Source organism: Ctenopharyngodon idella, chromosome 19 (genome assembly GCF_019924925.1).
Source record: "Ctenopharyngodon idella isolate HZGC_01 chromosome 19, HZGC01, whole genome shotgun sequence".
Lineage (NCBI taxonomy): Eukaryota > Metazoa > Chordata > Actinopteri > Cypriniformes > Xenocyprididae > Ctenopharyngodon > Ctenopharyngodon idella.
The window spans coordinates 23,516,902-23,539,115 of record NC_067238.1 but is presented as its reverse complement, the minus strand read 5'-3'; the positions used below and the strand labels follow the sequence as shown (position 1 = coordinate 23,539,115).

Genomic DNA, 22,214 nt, shown 5'->3' with positions numbered 1-22,214 from the left:
ATGCCTCTCGCTACTGGCGAGAAGAACTGTAGATAACTAATAAAAATGCGCACTACATTCTTCTAAATATGTAAACAAAACTTAACTATTTAATCAATGAATACTTTTAGAAGCTAAGACAAGACCAGTCGGCTGTGAGGACTTTTATTATGAAATAATGGATCGAGTCTTTTCAATGAATCTGCTGAAACTGTTTACAAAACATTCAACTTTTCAGGCAACATAATTCATTTTAGTATTGTTTAATGTCATTGCTAATTATATTTGGCTTCTATGTGTTTTATGCCCTGGGTCATGGCTGCAACAAACTATACTTGCATACACGTGCCTACATATTTGATTAATATACATTATTCCTGCATGGAAGGTTAACAGAATTGCTGAATCGTTTTGAAAAAAAAAAAAAAAACCTGTTCGAAAGAATCGATTCTTTCAGTACTACCGTTAAATTCTTCCGGAAACTCTCTATTTGAACACTACAAATTCTTCAGTTAAACTGGTGCAACGTTTACTGTTAAATTTAAATTTATAATACTTTGAGGTCGTGATTTATAGTATAGAGTTTATGAAGTAGGTCCAGCGACCAGAAGCATATGTTAATATTGATATATTCTCCGTATTTTCGCGGGTTCCACCCGGAATGTTTTTGTAGCTGTACACATTCATGTCCCGCCGTTATATTCAACTGCGAACATGTCCAGCACTGTAATGTCAGGTAACCACAAAGATCAACAAATGTCTGCTTTAGAGGAAACGAGGACGAGTCTTTGCGATGAGTTTGCCTCTATCTCTGGATCGGATAGTGCCGTGGCCCAGTGTTATTTAGCAGAAAATGAATGGGATATGGAGGTATGTCACTATTACTGCACCTTATTAACAAGTTTCGATCGAATACATTTTATTGAGATATGTTTAGTTTCCATTATTTTAAAATTATTGCCGTCCTTGTAAAAAGCTGCATTTTTATTATTTATTTGTTTCTTCCAGAGAGCATTGAACTCTTTCTTTGAAGCTCATATGGATTCAGTCTTTGATGTTGAAGACGCAGAGGAAACTAAAGATGTGTCTGGGACTAAGAGAAAGGGGGTGAGCTCTTCTGACACTGCTGATACTTCAGGAACAAAGAAGAAATTTAAGACGGACAAGGTGGATTGGTAATGTTCTCTTCTGTATACTATTTATTAGAAACTGAAAACTTAATTTACTCTAAACCTTTAATTAACAATATTCCAAACAAAGTCACCATGAAATCAACATTTTCACAATTTTTAATTTTTTCACTTGGTTATACATCACAATGGGGAAGAAAACACTCTCACAACTTCTGTTTCATGCTGACTTAGTCTCTTTTTTCCTCTCAAATTGTTTTTTGTGCAGCATTGACTTGACAGCAGAGGAACCCACTTGCTCCAGCAGTGTGACTGTGAATGTGAATAAAAGTCAGGCTGAAAGTGCCGTAAACGAATCTGATGCTGAGGACAGCAAGCTCTCAATCATCAGCTGGAATGTGGATGGTTTGGACACATTAAGTCTTGCAGAGCGTGCCCGGGGCTTGTGCTCATATCTAGTTCTGTGAGTTGTTTAGAGACTCCTGATGTCCTTGATTTCATGTATTAAGTGATAATAAGGGAGATTTGTTTTACTCTTAGTTTCCTTTTATCTGTTGTTCTTTTGTAGATATACACCAGATGTGGTTTTTCTTCAAGAACTCATTCCAACTTATATTCAGTATCTTAAGAAACGTGCTGTCAGCTACCTGTTTGTTGAAGGTAAGAGAATGAACTCAGTAAAGTTATTTATGGGTTATTTGCTGATTCATGAAGTTCTCCTGTCATTAAAGGGAGCGATGATGGTTACTTCACGGCAATAATGTTGAAGAAATCAAGAGTAAAACTTTTGGAAAGTGAGATCATCTGTTATCCTACAACACAAATGTTGAGAAATCTGTTAGTTGCTCAGGTGAGTTTGTGGTTTATAATGATTGTTTTTTGGGGGGTATAATAATGGCACAGGTATATTTCTTGTTGGAATCAGAGATACTCTCCCATTTAAAAAAAAAAAAAAAAAAAAAGGGGTTGGTAAGATTTTATAATGTTTTATGCTCACCAAGGCTGCATTCATTTGATCAAAAATATTGACTGTAGTATTGTGAAATGGTATTACAATTACAAGTCACTTTTGATTGATTTAATGCATCCTTGCTAAATAAAAGTATTAATTTCTTTAAAAAACTGCCCCAAAATTTTGAACGGTAGTGTATGTCTACATTAATATTTACTTTTCAAGGTTGTAGTGTCTTTTATAATGAATTTGCTTCTCATCATTTATACACACATTCATTTCTTTTATTATTTCATTTATTATTATTTTTATTTTTTTGACTTTGTTGTTTCTTATTAAGGTGACTTTCTCAGGTCAAAAGCTGTACTTGATGACATCACATTTAGAGAGCTGTAAGAACCAATCAGAGGAGAGAATGAAACAACTGCGGGTCATACTTCAAAAGATGAAGGAAGCACCAGAAGATGCCACTGTCATTTTTGCTGGAGACACCAATCTCAGAGACACTGAGGTAAATTAAAGTCTTTAAAATTCACCACGTGGACTAGATCAGTCATTCCCAACCAGAGGTACACAGAGTTTGTTTAACCTATAGAAAATATAAATTTAACTTTGAGGGCTGTTCATAAATTGATTTCATTTTAGTATACTTTGATAGATTTTGAATTTGCTTGGTTAAACCTATAAAAACCTGTACATATAAAGGGTTACTTCACCCAAAAATAATGTCATTTATTACTCACCCTCATGTTGTTCTACACCCGCAAGACCTTTGTTCATCTTCAGAACACAAATTAAGATATTTTTGATAAAATCCAATGGCTCAGTGAGGCCTCTATTGAGAGCAAAGTCTCTGAACCTCTCAAGATCCATAAAGGTACTAAAAAATATTTAAAACGGTTCATGTGAGTTCAGTGGTTCTACCTTAATATTATAAAGCGACGAGAATACTTTTTGTGCGCCAAAAAAACAAAATAACGACTTTTCAACAATATCTAGTGATTGAGGCCCCAAAAAATGCATCCATCATAAAAATAATCCATCAGTCTCCAGTGGGTTAATAAAGGCCTTCTGTAGTGAAGCGATGGGTTTTTGTCAGAAAAAATATCCATATTTAAAACTTTATAATCTAAAATAACTAACTTCCATCAGACGACCATACTCACAAGAGTAACCCGAGAAGCGATGTATGACGCAGGATGTAGGAGTATTAGACGCCTTTCACAGTTTAAGCAAATAGGGCTGTGCAACAAATTCAAGGTCCTCTTCTCTTATAATTGAAAATCCTATGACATTTCTCTTTAAAATTTCTTGTTTTTGACTTCTAATTCGTGACTGGTGTTTTGTTTTCTCTATTCTCTGCGCTTCCACATTCGTCATTACGTCATGCGTTGGTTCAGGGGTCACTCTTCCGTCGGAAATCGATGTGTACAGCCGTTAAGCACTTATGTGTGCTGATGTGAGCCGGAAACTTGTAAATATAGTTATATAGTTAATAACGTTTTAAATATGGATATTTTTCTTACAAAAACCAATCGCTTCGCTTCAGAAGGCCTTTTATTAAAGGGTTAGTTCACCCAAATATGAAAATAACGTAATTTATTACTCACCCTCATGTCGTTCCACACCCGTAAGACCTTCGTTAATCTTCGGAACTCAAATTAAGATATTTTTGTTGAAATCCGATGGCTCAGTGAGGCCTGCACCGCCAGCAATGACATTTCTTCTCTCAAGATCCATTAATGTACTAAAAAATATTTAAATCAGTTCACGTGAGTACAGTGGTTCAATATTAATAATTATAAAGAGACGAGAATATTTTTGGTGCGCCAAAAAAACAAAATAACGACATATAGTGATGGCCGATTCCAAAACACTGCTTCATGAAGCTTTGGAGCGTTATGAATCTTTTGTGTCGAATCAGCAGTTTGGCGGCTTGACACGCGATCCGAATCATGATTCGACACAAAAGATTCATAACGCGCCGAAGCTTAATGAAGCAGTGTTTTGAAATCGGCTGTCACTATATAAGTCGTTATTTTGTTTTTTTGGCGCACCAAAAATATTCTCGTCACTTTATAATATTAATATTGAACCACTGTACTCACATGAACTGATTTAAATATGTTTTTAGTACATTAATGGATCTTGAGAGAGGAAATGTCATTACTGGCTATTCAGGCCTCGCTGAGCCATCGGATTTCAACAAAAATATCTTAATTTGTGTTCTGAAGATGAACGAAGGTCTTATGGGTGTGGAACAGCATGAGGGCGAGTAATTAATGACATTATTTTCATCTTTAGGTGAACTAACCTTTTAATCCCTGGAGCTGTATGGATTATTTTTATGATGGATGGATGCATTTTTTTTGAATTTCAAAATCTCACCCCCATTTCACTACCATTGTAAAGCTTGAAAGAGCCAGGATATTTTTAAATATATCTCAGATTGTGTTCATCTGAAAGAAGATAGTCATATACACCTAGGATGGCTTGAGGGTGAGTAAATCATGGGATAATTTTCATTTTTGGGTGAACTATCCCTTTAATAATACAAGTCAAAATTAACCCATTTTTTTTGCTTTGGTGTTGATGGAAGTCACTTGAGTTTTACATTTTATAGGAGAAAAGGTTTGGCAAACACTGGGCAATCACTGTAGCTCCAAATATGATGGAGGAATGAAAGTTTAGTGAAAGTCACTAGTGCGACGCAGCATTTCTGAAGAATGTTTCTGTCCGTGTAGGTGGTAAAGGTTGGAGGTTTGCCACCAGGTGTGTGCGACGTGTGGGAACAGCTGGGCAAACAGGAACACTGCCGATACACTTGGGACACCAAAGCAAACAGCAATAAGACTGTGCCTTACATCAGCAGATGTCGCTTTGACCGCATCTTCCTTAGGTCTGCTAAAACTGGCCCAGGAGTCACTCCTGACCACATGGTCTTGGTTGGAATGGAGAAACTAGACTGTGGCCGTTATACAAGTGATCACTGGGGAATTTACTGCACTTTCAACACATGATCATTAAATACCAAAATGACCAGATGTCTTCCATATAGAAGATGTTTGGTTTTAAAGAGCGTTTGTAATAAAACTAAAGAATGTTTTGATGAAGAGTGTTTACGATTTTAGACTGCAGATCAGTGTAAGAAACAAACATAGATAATAGGATGCATAGCTAGATATAAAATACTGCAAAAACAGACATTATTGAGGAAAGGGTTTGAATAAAATGGTTTGTTTTTAAATCTCAGTGCTCATTACTACACTTTTTTTTTTTTTGTATTTGTCGCACAAAATCTTTTATCACAAACCATGATTTCAGCCAATCTCTGCTCTCCAATATCCTTGTGATATAAATCCAGTTTATGTGTTAATGTTTTCTGGGAATTCTTAAAATGTGAAAGTGTTGACTGAATTTAAATGATTTTATTTAAATAAATAAGACCTTGATTTATTTTGGTAATTGTGGTATATGTTGTGCATCCTATATATTACCACAAGTGGTCAGTATTTCCTAAACATTATGGGCCTTTGCATAAATAAGCTTTTGAAAGTCATTAGAACAGAGGCACAGTGTACTATTACTTATTGAAACTACAGTGTGTGTGTATATATATATGTGCATTCATTTATTTAAAATGTTCTTTTTTTTAAACTTTTATTCATCAATGAATCCTGAACAAAGTATCACAGTTTCCAAAAAACAAAACAAAAAAAAAGCAGCACAACTGTTTCCAACATTGATAATAACTCTCAAATATCAAAGCAGCATATTAAAATAATTTCTGTAAGGATCATGTGACATCATTACAGAAATAAACTATATTTTAAAGTATATTAAAATAGAAAATATTATTTAAATTATATTATAAAATATATTTCACAAAATTATATATACACACACACACACACACATATATATATATATATATATATATATATATATATATATATATATAAATATAATAGGTAAATATCACTTGCAAACAATATTGTTATTGAGCATTATTACCAATCAAACTGTAATTTTGTGCAAAAAGTGTGAAAATACTATTGTGTATTTTGAATACATGAAATTGGCAAGCAAGACAAAGGAGTCTGCCATTTTGTTCCAAAAATGTCATTTCCATTACAGAATGCTAATAAACAAATTCATGTTCTGATGCTTAAACTATCAGGGTCAGAGTCTGGATAAATGCCTCTGGGGAAAAAAAAAAAAAGGTTTAGAGCAATGCTTTTTATTCCTGTTGCGGTTTGAGAGAAAAGTGTGAGTTCTCTTCATTACTGTCCTAAATTAGCGGAAAGCAAGTGTCAAGGCAGCAGCTGTCTCAAGCAGGGAGGACACGTGACTCCAGACAACCTTGAAAGACACCCCACTGCCAAGGCTAATAAACCTTTTGCTTGGTCAGATGAGTAAATATTAAATCTAAAACAGGTCAGACTGCTACGGATCTGCCCTCTGGGTCTGTATGACTGGCTTACAGAAGTTTGCTTGGAGCACAAACACACTCTCCTTGGCCCTCTCACCGGGATAACATCCACTGCCACTTAAAGGGCCAGTCCTGTAATTGGTTTTGTTTGAACATTCAGCTTAGCTTATGCTTACTTATAGCCGACAAAAGAACAGGAAGGGATAGTTTTAGTGATTGCTCTGTCCTCCTATCTCCTCAAATGACACATATTAGTGAATCTCAATGCTAGTCCCCTCAATAGGCATCACTGTAGCACATTGAATTGTTTTGACACATGGCCAGGAGCACATGCTATTTCAGTGAAGGGGGAATAGTGGGACTTTCAGATCAGTCCTACTCCAACCGTTAAAGACAGAAATGTCAGTATACCACACCACATGCAATCATTGGTAACGTAATAAGGAGAACACAATGTGTTTGTTTGGTCAGCACTTTTCCAGGAGGTTTTTCCCTTATCAAGGACACAGTGAAGGTTATAGCCACGGAACAACTCCAGCAGGGATCTTCCCACACCATCTAGAAGCAATTCATAGCTATTTTACATTTTGCCGAATTGATGATGGTGATTTCTTTTTATATGACCTGCTTATGCCCCATTGGCGGTTATGTTTAGAGACAGATAAATTATCAGAATATAAATATATGTTTAAATATAATGTATGAATTGTACTTCTCACAATCACATCATTTAACATTTTTCATTTTCAGATACAAATGCCTTGACAGCGTTATTGTTAACATTTTAAAGTAGGCCTACTACATTATTGATACTCCAATACAATTCCATTGTCACTGGATTATATCATTGCTGATTTTATGGAATTATTATAAAAAAAATGTGCTTAACATGGTGGACAAAGTAATAACAGTGGGACAAAATAATAACAGGGTGGACAAGTGGTATAAACGATGGATGGATGATTTACTATCTCCCACATACAGCCAGTTACAATATTGTACTTTTGTTTGAACTGGATTTTGATTGGTAATGTTTTACATATTGTTTCCTAAGAATTTTAAATACACAACTACTTCAACTTTAAACAAATTAGTTGACCACATCAAATTTGAAAGATAAAATTTGTAAAAAAAAAAAAAAAATAGACTATACAGTCAGTACTAATAAGTTTTTTCCCTTCTAAGAAGGGATGACTGCTAATATGATGTCATTTAAAATGTCCAACTTTCATTAGAAGGGAAAGTAGTCAAAAATAACAGAGTGAACAATAAATTGAGGGGAAAGCCAAAAACCTTTATTAAAATTGTTAAAATAAATTTAATAATTGAAAAAACATTAAACAGAGAGAATCATTACTTATATAGCCTACTCAATATATATATATATATATATATATATATACACCCAACTAAGTGTTGTATTTGTAATGAAAATGGGATTCACAAGACTGAGAACATATAGGAAAATTATTATTTATGACTAAGTGGTCTGATAAACGATGTTATTTATGACTAAGACAGCTTTAAAATTGATATTAACATTTATTTTAGGGCAGTAAGATCATGATTACTGGGGACACAAAAAGCACCGAATTCCAGTAATCCCCACCTATAAACGTTGCAGTTACGTTGCCAAAGTCATGAAATTAAATTATTACGAATATATTACGCAAAAGGAACGTTCTTGGTTATTTTATAACCTTATGATATCTGACGTTGTGAGTTGGTTATTTGATAGTAATGAAATTACGGGCATGCAACATGTCGTTAGGCTACGTTGTCATGAAATCACCAAAAAGTGCCAGTAACTTACATAACTGGTACGCTGTGTGTTAGCTGGGTTGGTTATGTTTAGGGGTGGGCCGTCTTGTTTACTTTTTTCTAAAAATCATACTTTTTGTATGAAATGACATCATACAAATTAATACGAAATCGCCACTTCGTAAAATAGTTACGTTTTCCCGCCGTGAGATTGGGTTTGTTGTTTAAGGTTTATGGTTACTACTTTACTAAAAATCATAGCCTACGTTTTTATCCAGTTCGCTTCATACAAATTCATACGAAATCACCAACTCATAAAATAGTTACGCTTTCCGGTGAGATTGGCTTGCTTATGTTTAAGGTTTATGGTTACTACTTCACTAAAAATCATATCCTACACTTTAGGCTAGATAATGGTGTAATTTGTACCATGTCACTGCAACTCAAAGATAACTGATAATGAAAGAGGAGGGAACCATGTGAGGGACAAAATCTTACAATACAGCACTGTCAATCTGTAACTAAATTGAATTATCAGCAAACAAACTGTCTTCTGTTAGGAATCCATCCCAAGACGTATCTCTTACACTGATACACTGAATTGAATGAAGAAACAATAGGGTACTTATACAGACTGCACAGCACAAACAAACACGCTTGTGTGATTTTTCAACAGTTTTATTTCATAAATAACACTGAACAAGCATGGTACAGCGATAAATATCCATTTACATTGCAAAATTCTCTGTATTACAAAATACAGTATGTAAAATGCACTTGTCAAAGGGGTCAAGAGGTTTCAATATAGTACCTGATGTGCCCTAATCTGAAATTACATTTGTACCTTTTTTAAAATGTGCTGTAATCTCAGATTAAAGTTTGCCAAGAACCACACAAGACCCCTTCACTATTATACGCGATGTTGCATATCCCATTCTGTCATTTGAACTGGAAAAAATAAGACAAAGCACTGATACGTATCCTCAAATTGTCATTTATTTTTGTTGTTTGTTGGATTTTTCTGCAACAATTTCAAATTCTTTACATTTTTGCATTTGACATACCAAGGGTCTTCAGTTTGAGTTATCGCAATCCCATGCCCGCTCGAATTAGAGTCTGAAATCACTGCAGGCAAGTGTCCTGTTTCAATGTCTTAGGCAGCAAGAGGTACAAGGCAGGTTGACATCGTAACACAAGACCAGGATTGTTGGATCTCTACAATGTAACTCAGATGGTGAGTCAGCATGTTCAGTTTTTATTTATTGCTAATTTCAGAAAACAGAGGGGCTATTCAGTTTCCTCAAAACAAATAAAAAAAAACCCATTCAACCCATTTTTAAGTTAAGGAATGTGTCCATTTGTGCATCATTATACCTGCACTTTTCAAAATAAATGTAACAACTTCTTAGAAAATCTATTCATTTGCACACTCTCTATGTAAGAAAAAACCAAGATGTTGTTGATCACATTGTAATAAAATTGCGATATTAATTCGAGCCCTTGTCAGCATTTCACTCAGACCCTACAGTCTAAGTAGCAGCAAAACTATGACTGGAGACATAAATACAGAGTAACAAGATGAGATCAGCCTTCAGAATGAGCGGCGCGCCAGTGTTCCACTGATTGTCAGATTATGGTGACGCTCTAGTGTTGATGCTGTAAACCAAACGGCGAGTCTCAAATGACACTGAGAAAGAAGTCACTACCAACTGAGTGTACATGTCAGTTACTAAGAAATCCATCATTGAGAGCATGCTTCCTTCAACACAAATAAAAGCTCACAATGACAAAATCAAGCAGTTTTTCCATTTCTATACTGGTTTACAGCATGAATGACTGTATTTACAGTATAATTTCATTTTACACAGCATTGCAGACCATCGAGTACGGGCGAATGTAGTAGTGAGGAGAAAACAAAAACAAACTAAGCACCAGGATTCCGTGAAATTCCCTGCATTGAGGGATTTCATGTTCCCGGTGTGGAAGCTGCGAGTTCACTGAGCTCGTTAACAGAAGCCTGTGCTAAATTATATAGCCGGGACCCAAATACGTCAGTCAATGCTCAGGAGGCTTGTGTTTCTAATTAGGTGAATCTCTAAGGAGGGAACGACAGACATTACCATGACTGGAGTCACGTAATAACATTTTGGTTGTAGTTTGCAATTTTTGTCAATTATATTTGTAGCCGTTTACCTTGCACTCACAATGAGTAACTGTGCCACAGAGGGTTTGAGCTGAATTTTCACTAGTGTGCGTTTTTGAGAAACAAGAAAAACAGCGAAAACATGCATTGTAGGCAACTGTGAGCCATTTTAGCACAGTGCCAAAAACCCATTAGAGCAATCTGACCCATGTTGAACTACAGCATTCATTACACAATAATAATAATAATAATAATAATAATGCACTAACATGAAAATGCGTCCCTTTATATATATCTATATCCTAATTTGGGGAAATAATTATATAAATATATAAAAACATTTATATAATTAAACAAATACATATATATTCAATATAAAGAATATATATATATATATGCTTTTCAGCATTTTGTCTTTATCTTACATATTCAGTCCCATATGTGCAAACTTTCGGAATTGTATGATTCTAACAATGAATAAATTAACAAAAGTGATGTCATAAAATGCTAACAGCCCTATAATAAAGCATTTGGTTAAATCATACAAGAAAGAAGGCAAAGAATTCCAGTCCTCTCAATATGAGAATGAGAAATCGAACACATACTGCTGAGCTAATCATGCTGTACTAAAGGTTCTTGGCAGGACAGCCTTAAATATCCAGCTAAGAAAATTTCCTTCCCTTCCATCTGTTCCTTACAAAACTGCCGAGTAGCAAAAGTGTTCCCAGTTTGGCAAAAGCCACAATTTTATCCAGGTGGTACTAACAGACTATTTTTTTTTTCTTACTCTAGACATAACATGAAAAGAAACAATCCATTAAGCAATACCTTTAGATGAATTCAGAAAAGTATATAAAAAAAATTGAACAATTCTTCATTTTTCCCAAAAAACAGTATATATTTATATAACAAAAAAAGCAAACATCTGAAGCATATTAACCTGATATATTAGTTGGGCCCTCTGTAATATCTAACTACAATTCTATAACATTCTCTTTAATTAATTTAACCATTTCATGCTTTAGACCTCCTATAAAGTTATAATTTATATTAGTGTCATAAAAAAAAGAACTTTAAAAAGAAAAACGTACCTCAAAAACATATCTCAAGTCAATCTCATATAATACTGGCCCAGGGTCCCAATCTTTGGGCAACATTTCCATCAAGTCTGATGGGCGGCTCTTCAGCTTTGATAGTCCAATGCCGCTCCGCAGTCAGACCTCCATCATAACTAGAACAGCCCCCTGGGGCTGTAGCAGCTCCCAAGACTCCCTGGCGCAGCCAAGGCATTCCCCTCTGAAAGATCTCCTCCCGTCCAGTCAGGACAGTGCAACTGGATGGAGGGTTGAAATATGTTCATCATCAAGAAAAAACGTTTATCAGACCACGTTGATCCCCCCTCCCGCCACAGCCCTTTTGCTGCAGTAGGTCGAGCCACTGTGGTTGGCCGCTCCGCCATTCATGTACGACGTCTTCAGCTCCATCTGGCAGGCAGCAATGGCAGCGTTCAGTTCCACTTGTGCTCGATGTACAACGTAAAACATCAGGCCTATGCTGATGAAGATCTGATGAGAGGAAAAGAGAGAGTGAGTCACCGGGCGGATCTGCTGACTGAGCTGGACGATGGTTGATACAAAGGTCCAGATGATGTGACTTATTCAATGCGGTTGTAAGTTTAAGCAAAATGTCCTTGGCTGATATATATCGGAACAACCGGTTTTAGTCAAGAATCCATTACTGGCATCTAACTTTACTACACACAAGAGCAAATGCAAAAAAAAAAAAAGTGAACACATTTTTGGCTAAAGCTCTGCCAACGACCATCTATAATTATGGTTTACTACAGGATCCACAAGAATGATCCCTACAATCTAGACTAGACATAAATATTTCATTTGCTTACAAGTTTACATATCCATTGCAGAATCTGTAAAAAGTTAACATTTAAAAAAAAAATTAAATGTATTCAAATATTAAAAAAAAATATATATATATATATATATATAATATATTTTTTTTTTAGTTTAGGAGAAGACATAGACAACAAGTATGTTCTATAACAAAAATTACTGAAATGATACAAATGATCTGGTTTAAAAGTATGTGTACACCCTTGAATCCTAATATTGTGTCACACTCTCAAGCATCAATGACTGTAGTCTTTTGTGATAGTTGTCTATTAGTCCCTCAACTGAGGGCAAATCTGAAACTAAACCACTGATCATTCCAAGAAATTCTGAGATTTACAATATGCAAAGCATAATGGGAAACTAAAGAACTTTACAAAACATGGGCCGCTTCGAGGAGGCAACATATATTGCTGCGTACTATGGATCTTGTTGACTCTTTTACAGTAATAAACAGGAAGAATGTCAGTGTCGCAATCTGTATTTTAAGTGCTATATAAATAAATGTGACTTAAAAAAATAAACGTGACTGACAAATCGCTTCTGATGCTCTTCATTTGCAAGCTTATTTGGATAAAAGTGCCTGCTAAAATAAATAAATGTAAATTAGAATCTGCATCCAGCATTGACAGAATCACTATAATGGATTCTATTATCTTCTGCAGTGTTGCGCCACGCTGCTCACGTCCAGTGCAGACAGTGTAAGGCTATGTCAACTTTTGAAATGGATAATATGTGCTAAAATAATTAAAGGATTAGTTCACTTCAGAATTAATTTCCTAATTCTGAAAGTGATTTACTCACCCCCATGTCATCCAAGACGTTTATGTCTTTCTTTTTTCAGTTGAAAAGAAATTATGGTTTTTGAGGAAAACATTCCAGGATTTTTCTCCATATAGTGGACTTCAACGGCTACCAACGGTTTGAAGGTCCAAACTGCAGTTTCAAAGGGCTCTACACAATCCCAGACAAGGAATAAGGGACATGTCTAGTGAAACAATCTGTCATTTTCAAAAAAAAATTAAATTTCTTGCACTAGCTCTGCGATGCGCCATGCATTACGTAGTCACGTTGGAAAGGTGATGCGTGACGTAGGCGGAAGTACCGCAGTAGGGCGAAACACTCCATCTCATTTTCTCCTCCAACTTCAAAATCATCCGATATCATTGTTTTACCTTTTATTTGTAAAGGCCGTTTGACTTATGCCGGGTTCAGACTACACAATATTTTTGTCAGTCACGATAGTCACTGTGTCAGATTATACGATTTTGACTCCTAAAATCTTCTCGTGTTGTTGACAAGAAACATGTCAGACTACCCGACCATTCATCACATGCTGTCTTTAACCACGTACTTGCTGTCATCGAGAAGATGTCGTAAGCGTAAACAATGGCTAGCAAAGGCAGTTCTGTGCTTTTATTGGCCAGTGTCACACATGACGGAACTTGTCGTGGACGACGAAAAAAAAAAAAAAAACAACTACACAAGCTGAAATGATCGAATCTTGTGTCCTGACGGCCATTGTCGTATACGAATCCCCACAACACTACGTCAAGCAGTTTGTGGCAAAATCGGGCTAAAATCGTGTAGTCTGAACTGGGCATTAGTCTTTGCATGTTCGCTTTGTAAACACTTGCTTGGTACTTCCACCTTCATCAGGTGTGGTCTTTTCAATGTGATTACGTAATGCGTGGCGCAGCGCAAGACGAGCATTTGCAGTTAAAAATTAAAGAATTTTTTTTTTAGAAAATGACTGATCGTTTCGCTAGATAAGACCCTTATTCCTTGGCTGGGATCGTGTAGAGCCCTTTGAAGCTGCAATTCGGACCTTCAACCTGTTGACTATACAGAGAAAAATCCTGGAATGTTTTCCTCAAAAACCTTAATTTCTTTTCAACCGAAGAAAGAAAGACGACATGGGGGTCATGACATTCTGAATAAATCGTTTAACAAAAATGATTCGGTTACTGTTTTGTCATGTGGAACCCATCGGGGCATTACAAAAAAAAATATATATATTTTTTTCTTCTTTTAATAAATATAACCTTTAATAATATGCTGAATATTCTGCAAGGAGTATATAAACTTATGAGCCCAACTGTATATACAGGGTTCTTGCTGATTTCATTTCAAACTGCTGTTTTTGTAGGCTTACCTGTAGGCTGAACACAAAGTATCCACTGACGCTCTGTTCTGCGATCACATCCTCCATTGTGCGCAGGGTGGTACCCAGATAGGAGTTAAGGAGTTGTGTTGGGAGAAGTCCCACTGAGGAAGCCACTAAATAATTTGGCAAGGACACATCTGTGATCTGTCAAAAAGAGCGACAACTATGTTTGGTCATAGTGTTGGTCAAGATTAATCACAGTGTTTTCGCTGCCTGCAAGAATGTGTCATCAGCCTCATTTAGCCCCATCACTGTCCTTCACATGTTAACTGGACTTTTTCAGCAATATCTAATGCTTCCTAGATCACTTTTTAAAAATAAATATTGTTTTCTATATAATCATATGTTGATGTGCTAGCAATTATTCATTCAATTTTAAACTTTTTAAACACTTAATTCATTTTACATCCCTTTTAAACTCAATATCTTCTGTGTAAACAATGGAATGCACAGATTTCCACAGCAACACAAGTAGGATGTTTTACTGGTTGTACTACATTGCTCTAAAGCTTTATCACTTCTGTCCTGTTCCAAGTCTGATAGTCTCTATGTAAACACATTAAAGTTTATCACCTTCGTGTGCGAGTTCTCAAAGTGCTAAACTATAAAACATGATGTCAAACCCATCCATTTTTTGTTCATTAATAGACTGCAGAAGATGTAAGCATTGTTGGATTTGGATTTGCGTCAACCTATAAATATTTACGAATGAGGTAAAATGATGCATTCTTGTTCTTAGAAGTGACTTCATTATAAATGGCCGTGAAGCAATATTTTAAGTATCCACTATGCAGACGCATGCATTGTGTTGGGTTACCTACATAACACATTACATTCTGCTTCAGCAGAAAACGCACGCACACTGAAATACAGCCCCTTCTATAGGACGTGCTTACTGAGGGTTTGTGAAACATAATTCCAGTGTGACCCGTTTAGTGCCGACATAACCGAGGGATCACAGCTCAATGTAAGTAAAAAAGAAAGGCAAAATAAAACCAATTAGCCTAACACAATTAGAGTCACTGGTACTTATAGAGAGCCTGATGTTCACTCACTTTCTAACTGTAAAAGACTGCTGCAAACTGAATATTATCTGACTATGGAGCAAGAGTACTGACTCATGGTATCAGGTTCAATCCCAGGTAAAAGCAAACCCAGAACTGAACAGCTATTGAGATGCCCTAGTGCTTGATCACCACAGCGTCCTTCAAAAAGAACAGAGACTTATGTTTGCTTCAAGAGCAATGACACTGTACTAGTGTAAGGTTACTTTAGACTCAAACGTAATGTCTAAAAAAGGCTGCACGATTATGACATCTTTTTTTCTTCCTTTTTCATTTTATGCATGGCAACTGCATGTTATATTCTCTATGTATGCTTCTACAACAAAGCTATTTTAATATCATTGAAACTTTTATAGTTTGTATTAATATTTTGAATTTTCCCATTTAAAAATGAGAAATGTTGCAACTAGCTGAAATAAAATATGTTTAAGTTTAATTTATCGTACATCAATTTTGGCTAAGAAATTATCTCCAAAAGATAATTTGAAGTAATTATTGTGTAAAGCATCAAATAGACATTTCAAAAAGTAGATTCAGAAAGAAATATTTTATTTGATTCAAGAAAGAATTTTTTACACAAACTTTTGGACCATGAGGTTAAGTAAATGACTGAATTTTAATTTTTAGGTGAACTATATCTATATATATCAATATGGAAACATGAAATTGAATGTAAACATATGATCAACTTATGTTTTATGAATAATTTTCTTAGAGAAGTTAAATTTACTGAAGGCTACCAGGTTAAGTTTATTAAATTAATTCACAATATGTGCACATTTATTATTAATGTGGGGGGCGACGCGTCACGCAGGCACAATAGCGCTGTATGACAGATGTATCACTTTTATTTTGTTTTTCCTTTTTTATTCAAAATATTCATAAATTTGTTAACTATAGCCCATCACGAACTATAGGCTATATAGTCGCTGAGCACCCACGGAAAAACATGAGATATTGTCCTCATAATAGTGTCCCCATGGCTCTACTCTGGCTCAGATATCATGTGTGCGCGCTCAGTTATGGAGTGTGAGCACCAACCGTCAGAAACATAAATCAGCCCTACTGTCAAATATTTGAATGCGTTTTGTCGTTTAAATCACGTCAGTTGATCTATAACATGCGATGGGTGCTGCCACCGCAGTTCAGAGAATTGGATCTGTCGGATTAAAGCCTCAATTCACCAATTTAGCGCTTGAACATACTGAATAGGCGTTAGAATGTCTGAGAAGTGACGTGCTGTAATCTGGTGACTGTCGCCGTGGTGTGAAATGGCCTTAAGAGTGTAGCTGCATGAAAACAAAACTTATTCAAACATGTAATTAAATATACACAGTAAGGGAACAACACAATACTAGAGCACTTCCATTCCTGTCCATTGTTAGTTTACATAATTTCACATAACAGTTTGAGTCCAGAATGTTAGCACACATAGCTTTGGACTCTGAAGCTACGTAACAGAACAAATCTTTTATTATAGAAGGTTTACAGCTTGCTGATTATAATGGGAGTGTTTACAGTGTATATTGGGTGTTTCACAATCTAAACTGTGAGCAGAGCAACATTTAGTGAATACAAAATACAAAGGTTTCTACTTTGGCTTTAACATTTATTTTTTGTCTTTGCCAGGCGATGTTGTCTTCATCCAATTTTTATCAGTTGTCTTTATTAATAGGTCTAATATACAAATGTTAAAACACTAATTCGTTGCTGCATTCATACACAAAATGTTATAAATGTTCAACTGCAGCTGCTGCTGCAAAAAAAGAGCAGACGTAAATTGAATATTATAACCGACAATATTTACATTTAATCACAGCAGCTGTAAATGTATGTAATTTTGATTTTCAATTAATTGTGCAGCCCTACTTGTAAATGAAATAAGAAAAAAAGTGCTCTGTTTAACATTAAATCTGCTTGTTTTCCCAGTAAATGATGCAAACTCAAACTGTAAGCAAGTGTTCTATGTTCATTTCCAGTGCTCCAGAAACCCACATATAATCAGTCAATCACTGTCAGTCAAACTAACACTCTTTTAAGTGGAAGTGGTGCAAATCAAACTTGTATAAAGACATCTGCTCATAATCATAATAAAACCTTCAAAGGACCAATACATTAACCTATGAATCATTCAGTGAATAAATGATGCAAATAGTACAAATAGTCAAATATGTTCCACAATGGCAGCAGGTCCACGTTCATATCATAAACCAAACCGGCCTTAACACCGGAGAAAGTCTAAGTACATCTCAAATCTAATTTAATATGAGCAAATGTAATCTTTGTTTGTATTAAAATGAAACTTCTGGACACAGAATAAGATATAGCTCTTTGAAAAGTCCAACAAGCATGAGCATGTTTTAAGCAACTACACTAAATAGGATTTAAATACCTTACATAAAACACAACTGTCATTAAAATCACATTTAGGAGCCAGTGTAATTTTATTTTTTGTAAATTATTTATTTAAATGCTGACTCATGAGAGTATATTTGTGTATCATTATGCATTTATCAAGAAAAAAAAAAGTTAAAGAAACTGGGTTAGTAATAATTCAAATCTGAGTAAGGCTTAAAAATTATGCTAGACACTGCAGAAGTTATACATCACTGTTCTTTACCGTCTTCCGTCATTGTTAAAGGTTGCAGTTTCTTTCTCCTCATGTAAGATAATTAAAATGTATTATACTGGTAGTGCAGAGCATCTAAAGGTAGGCTAATATATTTCAATGTACACAGAGACCTGTTTTAACTCTTGATCCTGCGTGAAGAGCAGTTATGTTTAATTTAATCTGGCTCTGAGCAGGAGATCTTAATTGTTTCATTCCAGCAAAGCTGGATAAAGCCACCTGGATGCCCCTTAAAGATTAACAGCCACCTCAATGCAATTAATCAGAGACCTCTATGTGCTATAAATTCCTTTACAAATAAAAACCTCATCATAACACAATAAAATTGATAATTACTATAACAAATGTATACAACAGTTCTGTCCTCAATATTGATTGACCATTCAGAGAATATGAATATAATTTCACTCTTTGTATGTTTTGTCTTGTCTGTGTGCACTGCTGTTGAGAAAGTGGTGTTTTGCTTCAGCGAAAAGTGGTTTTGTGAAGGCCTGTGTTTTCAGCTTTTTTGCATCATGTTCGCTCAAAGCAGGGTTTCTCTCACCAGTGAAGAAATGTAAAACCAGGAATGGATTTGAAGCGGAATGATTATGAAATTCTTTGAGTGGAGAGGGGAAATCTATCACACTCCACTCATATACGCTGATACAGACCAGCTTTTTAATGAAAACCAGGTTTTTTTTTTTTATATCACTTTTTTTTTTTTTTTTTTAGATAAAGCAAGACCATTTTGCTTGAGTTAACCATTACTGATGGCAGAGAATAAATATATATAATTATCTGTTTATTGAACTGTATAAAAACAATATCACACTTGCAATTCAGCAGGACTATAATTACCTGCATCCTCATGCACTTGTGCGATACAGGGTTATTATCGTTAACTAAAACCATAATTTTTTACTTGAAACAAAATAAATATTAACTGAAATAAAGCACGAAAACTTAAAGGGTTAGTTCACCCAAAAATGAAAACTCTGTCATTAATTACTCACCCTCATATCGTTCCAACATGACGAGAATACTTTGTGTGCGCAAAACAAAACATAAATAACGACTTTTATTCAACATTCTCTTTGCGCAGTTGACGCAGTTAGCACAGTTAAGGCTTCCATGTTCTACGTCAGAACGCGGACTCCTGCGTCAGCATCACACGCGTGCGTCATGCTGCTAACGTGTGCAGCTTTGGCCAATAACGAGCCGCCGTTCGGTCGTAAACATGGAAGCCTGCACTGTGCTAACTGCCTAAGGAGAATGACAGGGAAGAGACTGTTGAATAAAATCATTATTTTTGTTTTTGCGCACAAAAAGTATTCTTGTCACTACATAAAATGACTTTCTAGACCTTGACAGTGGTAATTAAATTGCTGTCTATGGAAGAGTCCGAGAGCTCTCGGATTTCATCAAAATATCTTAATTTGTGTTCCGAAGATGAACGAAGGTCTTACGGGTGTGGAACGACATGAGGGTGAGTAATTAATGACAGAATTTATTTTTGGGTGAACTAACCCTTTAAACTTATTTTATTCCAGCTAGTTACCCAGGCAACATCTCATTTCATTTAGATTAACTTGTACTAAAATAACTAACGTTACAACTAATAAACAAAAATAATAAAAACTATACAGACATAAAACTAATAAAAATGACAAACACCCAACAAAATTACTAAGACTTTAAAATTACTATAATAGAATATCACTGATACTAAAATAAATTACACTGGTGAGATATTGCTCACATGAAAACATTGTTAATGCCTTGTTAAAAACTAGCATAAAAACATTATTAGCATGAATTGCAAAAACAGACTTACCGAGAAGACCGCGTTCTGGAGACCGAACGGGATCGGAGTGAGTCTCGCTAAGGCCACAACTTTGAGTCCACTTCCACCCTCCACCACCCGAATAACAGCACTCAACTGTTCACTGCTCCCGATCTTACTCAGAACCCAGTTCGTCAGTAACCGCTTGCACACCACATGAGCTATGAAAGTCCCAATCAAAACCCCAACCATCACCAGTCCCATGCCCAACACAAACCCATATAAATACCCTGCGGCCACGTTCAGAACGATATAACCCCAGCCGCAAGGGAAAGACACCGTGATCAAGCCGACTATAAAAAGCAAGGCTCCAACAAAACTGTCCAAACTTTCCACCCACAGCAAGACATCCTTCAGGTACTGGCGCACGAGAGCCACCGATGAGAAGCACACGGCTGTCAGGATGCACGCCAACAGGGCACTTTTAAAGCAACAGGTTGTAATGCAACACGGATGCCTAAATTCGGGGGTGAAGGACGTGCCGGTCTCGGTCAGACCCGCGGGCTCTTCCTCCGATTTCCCGCCGTTAGCTCTCTCGTCAAAGACGTTACAGATCAAGATGTCGATCTTGTCGCAGTCCAGTGAGTCAGGGGTCCGTTGCAGCCAGCGGCTGAGCTGGATGTGTCCTTTACCCGCAGCGTGCTTCAGGGCTTTCAGCACACCCTGCACTGACCCTGAGCTCCACATATTCATCCCTTCTTCATATGACTTCACTAGATTGATTGATTGGACGTCCAGTCCAAAATGTTGACCCTTGAATTTACACGTTGCCAAACCCGGGGTCCTCTGACAAAGGGACCAGCAACCAATTCCCTGGAAAGTGAGGAATTGTCCCGAACAGTCCAGTAATGTATAATCTAGTAATTTATCTCGGAAAAACGGATGTGGAGTCGTACCACTTCAAGGACTCAAGATGCAACCGTGTCAGCTGTCGTTCACTTATGAAAGCCATACTCTCCTTCCCTCCAGGCGTGTTCATATCGCTGCTGTCATTGCGTCTGACGGATAAATCACACATACGCTCAACTTTCCCGACTCCAGGCACAGCTCACTGCAGTACTCCCATCCAGGCTCCGGTCCAAAGTCCCGTCTCTCACCCAACTCAACATGTCACATCTCTTGGCCGAAATAACACCGATTATAAAAGTCGCGGATAGACGGTCGTTGCGTTTGCTGGACGAGTTGTTTACTCGTGCTCCGCGAGCTCTTGCCCACCTCAGCAAGGGATGTTTACGCTGAGCGTTATTCATACCACTGTTTGTTTCCCAGTATTCTGTGCGAAGTCATCACGTGATCTCATCTGGCCGTCACTGTGAGTATCGCGATAACACACATCAGATATCTGATTGCCCTGAAAATCAGAGAGTGGTGTAAAGTACATTTACAGATGATAGTTAAATCCAATATAGCCTACATAAATATAAATGTACTAGTCTAGTAAAAGCACTGCTTTTGGATGTTGATGAGTAAAAACACATATTGAACAGTTTCTGTTCTGTTCTGTCTTTGTTTTTCCTCTGTTTTTAATAACTATTCTGTTGTATGATATTATTGTTCTCAGAGCCCCAGACAAATGTTTGTTTTATGGATGGGTCCTCCTCCCACCTGTGTGGAAGTCCATTTCTGCCACATAAGAAAAAAATGCTTTGGTAAATGATAAATATGAGATAAAAAAAAGACATAATTATTAAATAAAATTGTAATTATGACATAAAATGTAAAAAAAAAACACTGTGACACTGTGTTATCTAATTTCGACTTTCGTTTTTATCTCAAAATGATGACTTATGTTATAATTTTGACTTTTCATCTCAAAGTACGACTTTGTATGTCATAATTGATAATTGATGCCAACAATATATATATAGATATAGGTCATTGACAAATAAGGTTTTTAAAAGTGTAAAAAAACAATGGAGATAGAATTAATTTTGAAGTTTTATTAAGTGTTAACAATGAGATTATGTGGTTTTTTATAATCAATTAACACTGCTTTTATCATTTTTTACAAGATGGACAAAAATTGTCACCAAGTTTTTAAAATATTACAACATTTTCCATGTTTTATAGCAGTTGTACCGAATGACCTGATTTTTCAAACGGAAATGGTGGTGCGCTGAACACCCTGTTCTGATGACGCAAGAGTTGCAACTATGGCAGCTGAGAAGGCCATTCTTTGTGTTCTTTTTGAAGAATTTTCGGAGCCTGATGAAATCGGCACATTG

At 36.0% G+C, this 22,214-nt stretch overlaps 3 protein-coding genes across 3 annotated transcripts in view; 2 read left to right on the top strand and 1 right to left on the bottom strand.

The window, feature by feature from the left end:
• Positions 1–501: 501 nt before the first annotated feature.
• Positions 502–5,526, top strand: tdp2b (tyrosyl-DNA phosphodiesterase 2b). Its single transcript, XM_051871569.1, has 7 exons — positions 502–849; positions 988–1,154; positions 1,378–1,572; positions 1,678–1,769; positions 1,841–1,959; positions 2,402–2,572; positions 4,806–5,526. Exons 1-7 carry the CDS (start codon positions 694–696, stop codon positions 5,079–5,081), a joined length of 1,176 nt encoding a protein of 391 aa, XP_051727529.1. The 5' UTR covers positions 502–693; the 3' UTR covers positions 5,082–5,526.
• A 3,380-nt stretch (positions 5,527–8,906) lies between these two features.
• Positions 8,907–20,682, bottom strand: tmem64 (transmembrane protein 64). Its single transcript, XM_051871575.1, has 3 exons — positions 19,981–20,682; positions 14,460–14,615; positions 8,907–11,962 (listed from the first exon to the last, which is right to left on the bottom strand). Exons 1-3 carry the CDS (start codon positions 20,680–20,682, stop codon positions 11,777–11,779), a joined length of 1,044 nt encoding a protein of 347 aa, XP_051727535.1. The 3' UTR covers positions 8,907–11,776.
• Positions 20,683–21,161: 479 nt separating this feature from the next.
• Positions 21,162–22,214, top strand: part of necab1 (N-terminal EF-hand calcium binding protein 1) — a 38,136-nt gene continuing 37,083 nt past the window's right edge. Inside the window, exon 1 of the mRNA XM_051871574.1 lies at positions 21,162–21,301. The gene's annotated coding sequence lies outside the window, so the exon portion shown is untranslated. The remainder of the gene's footprint in view (positions 21,302–22,214) is intronic.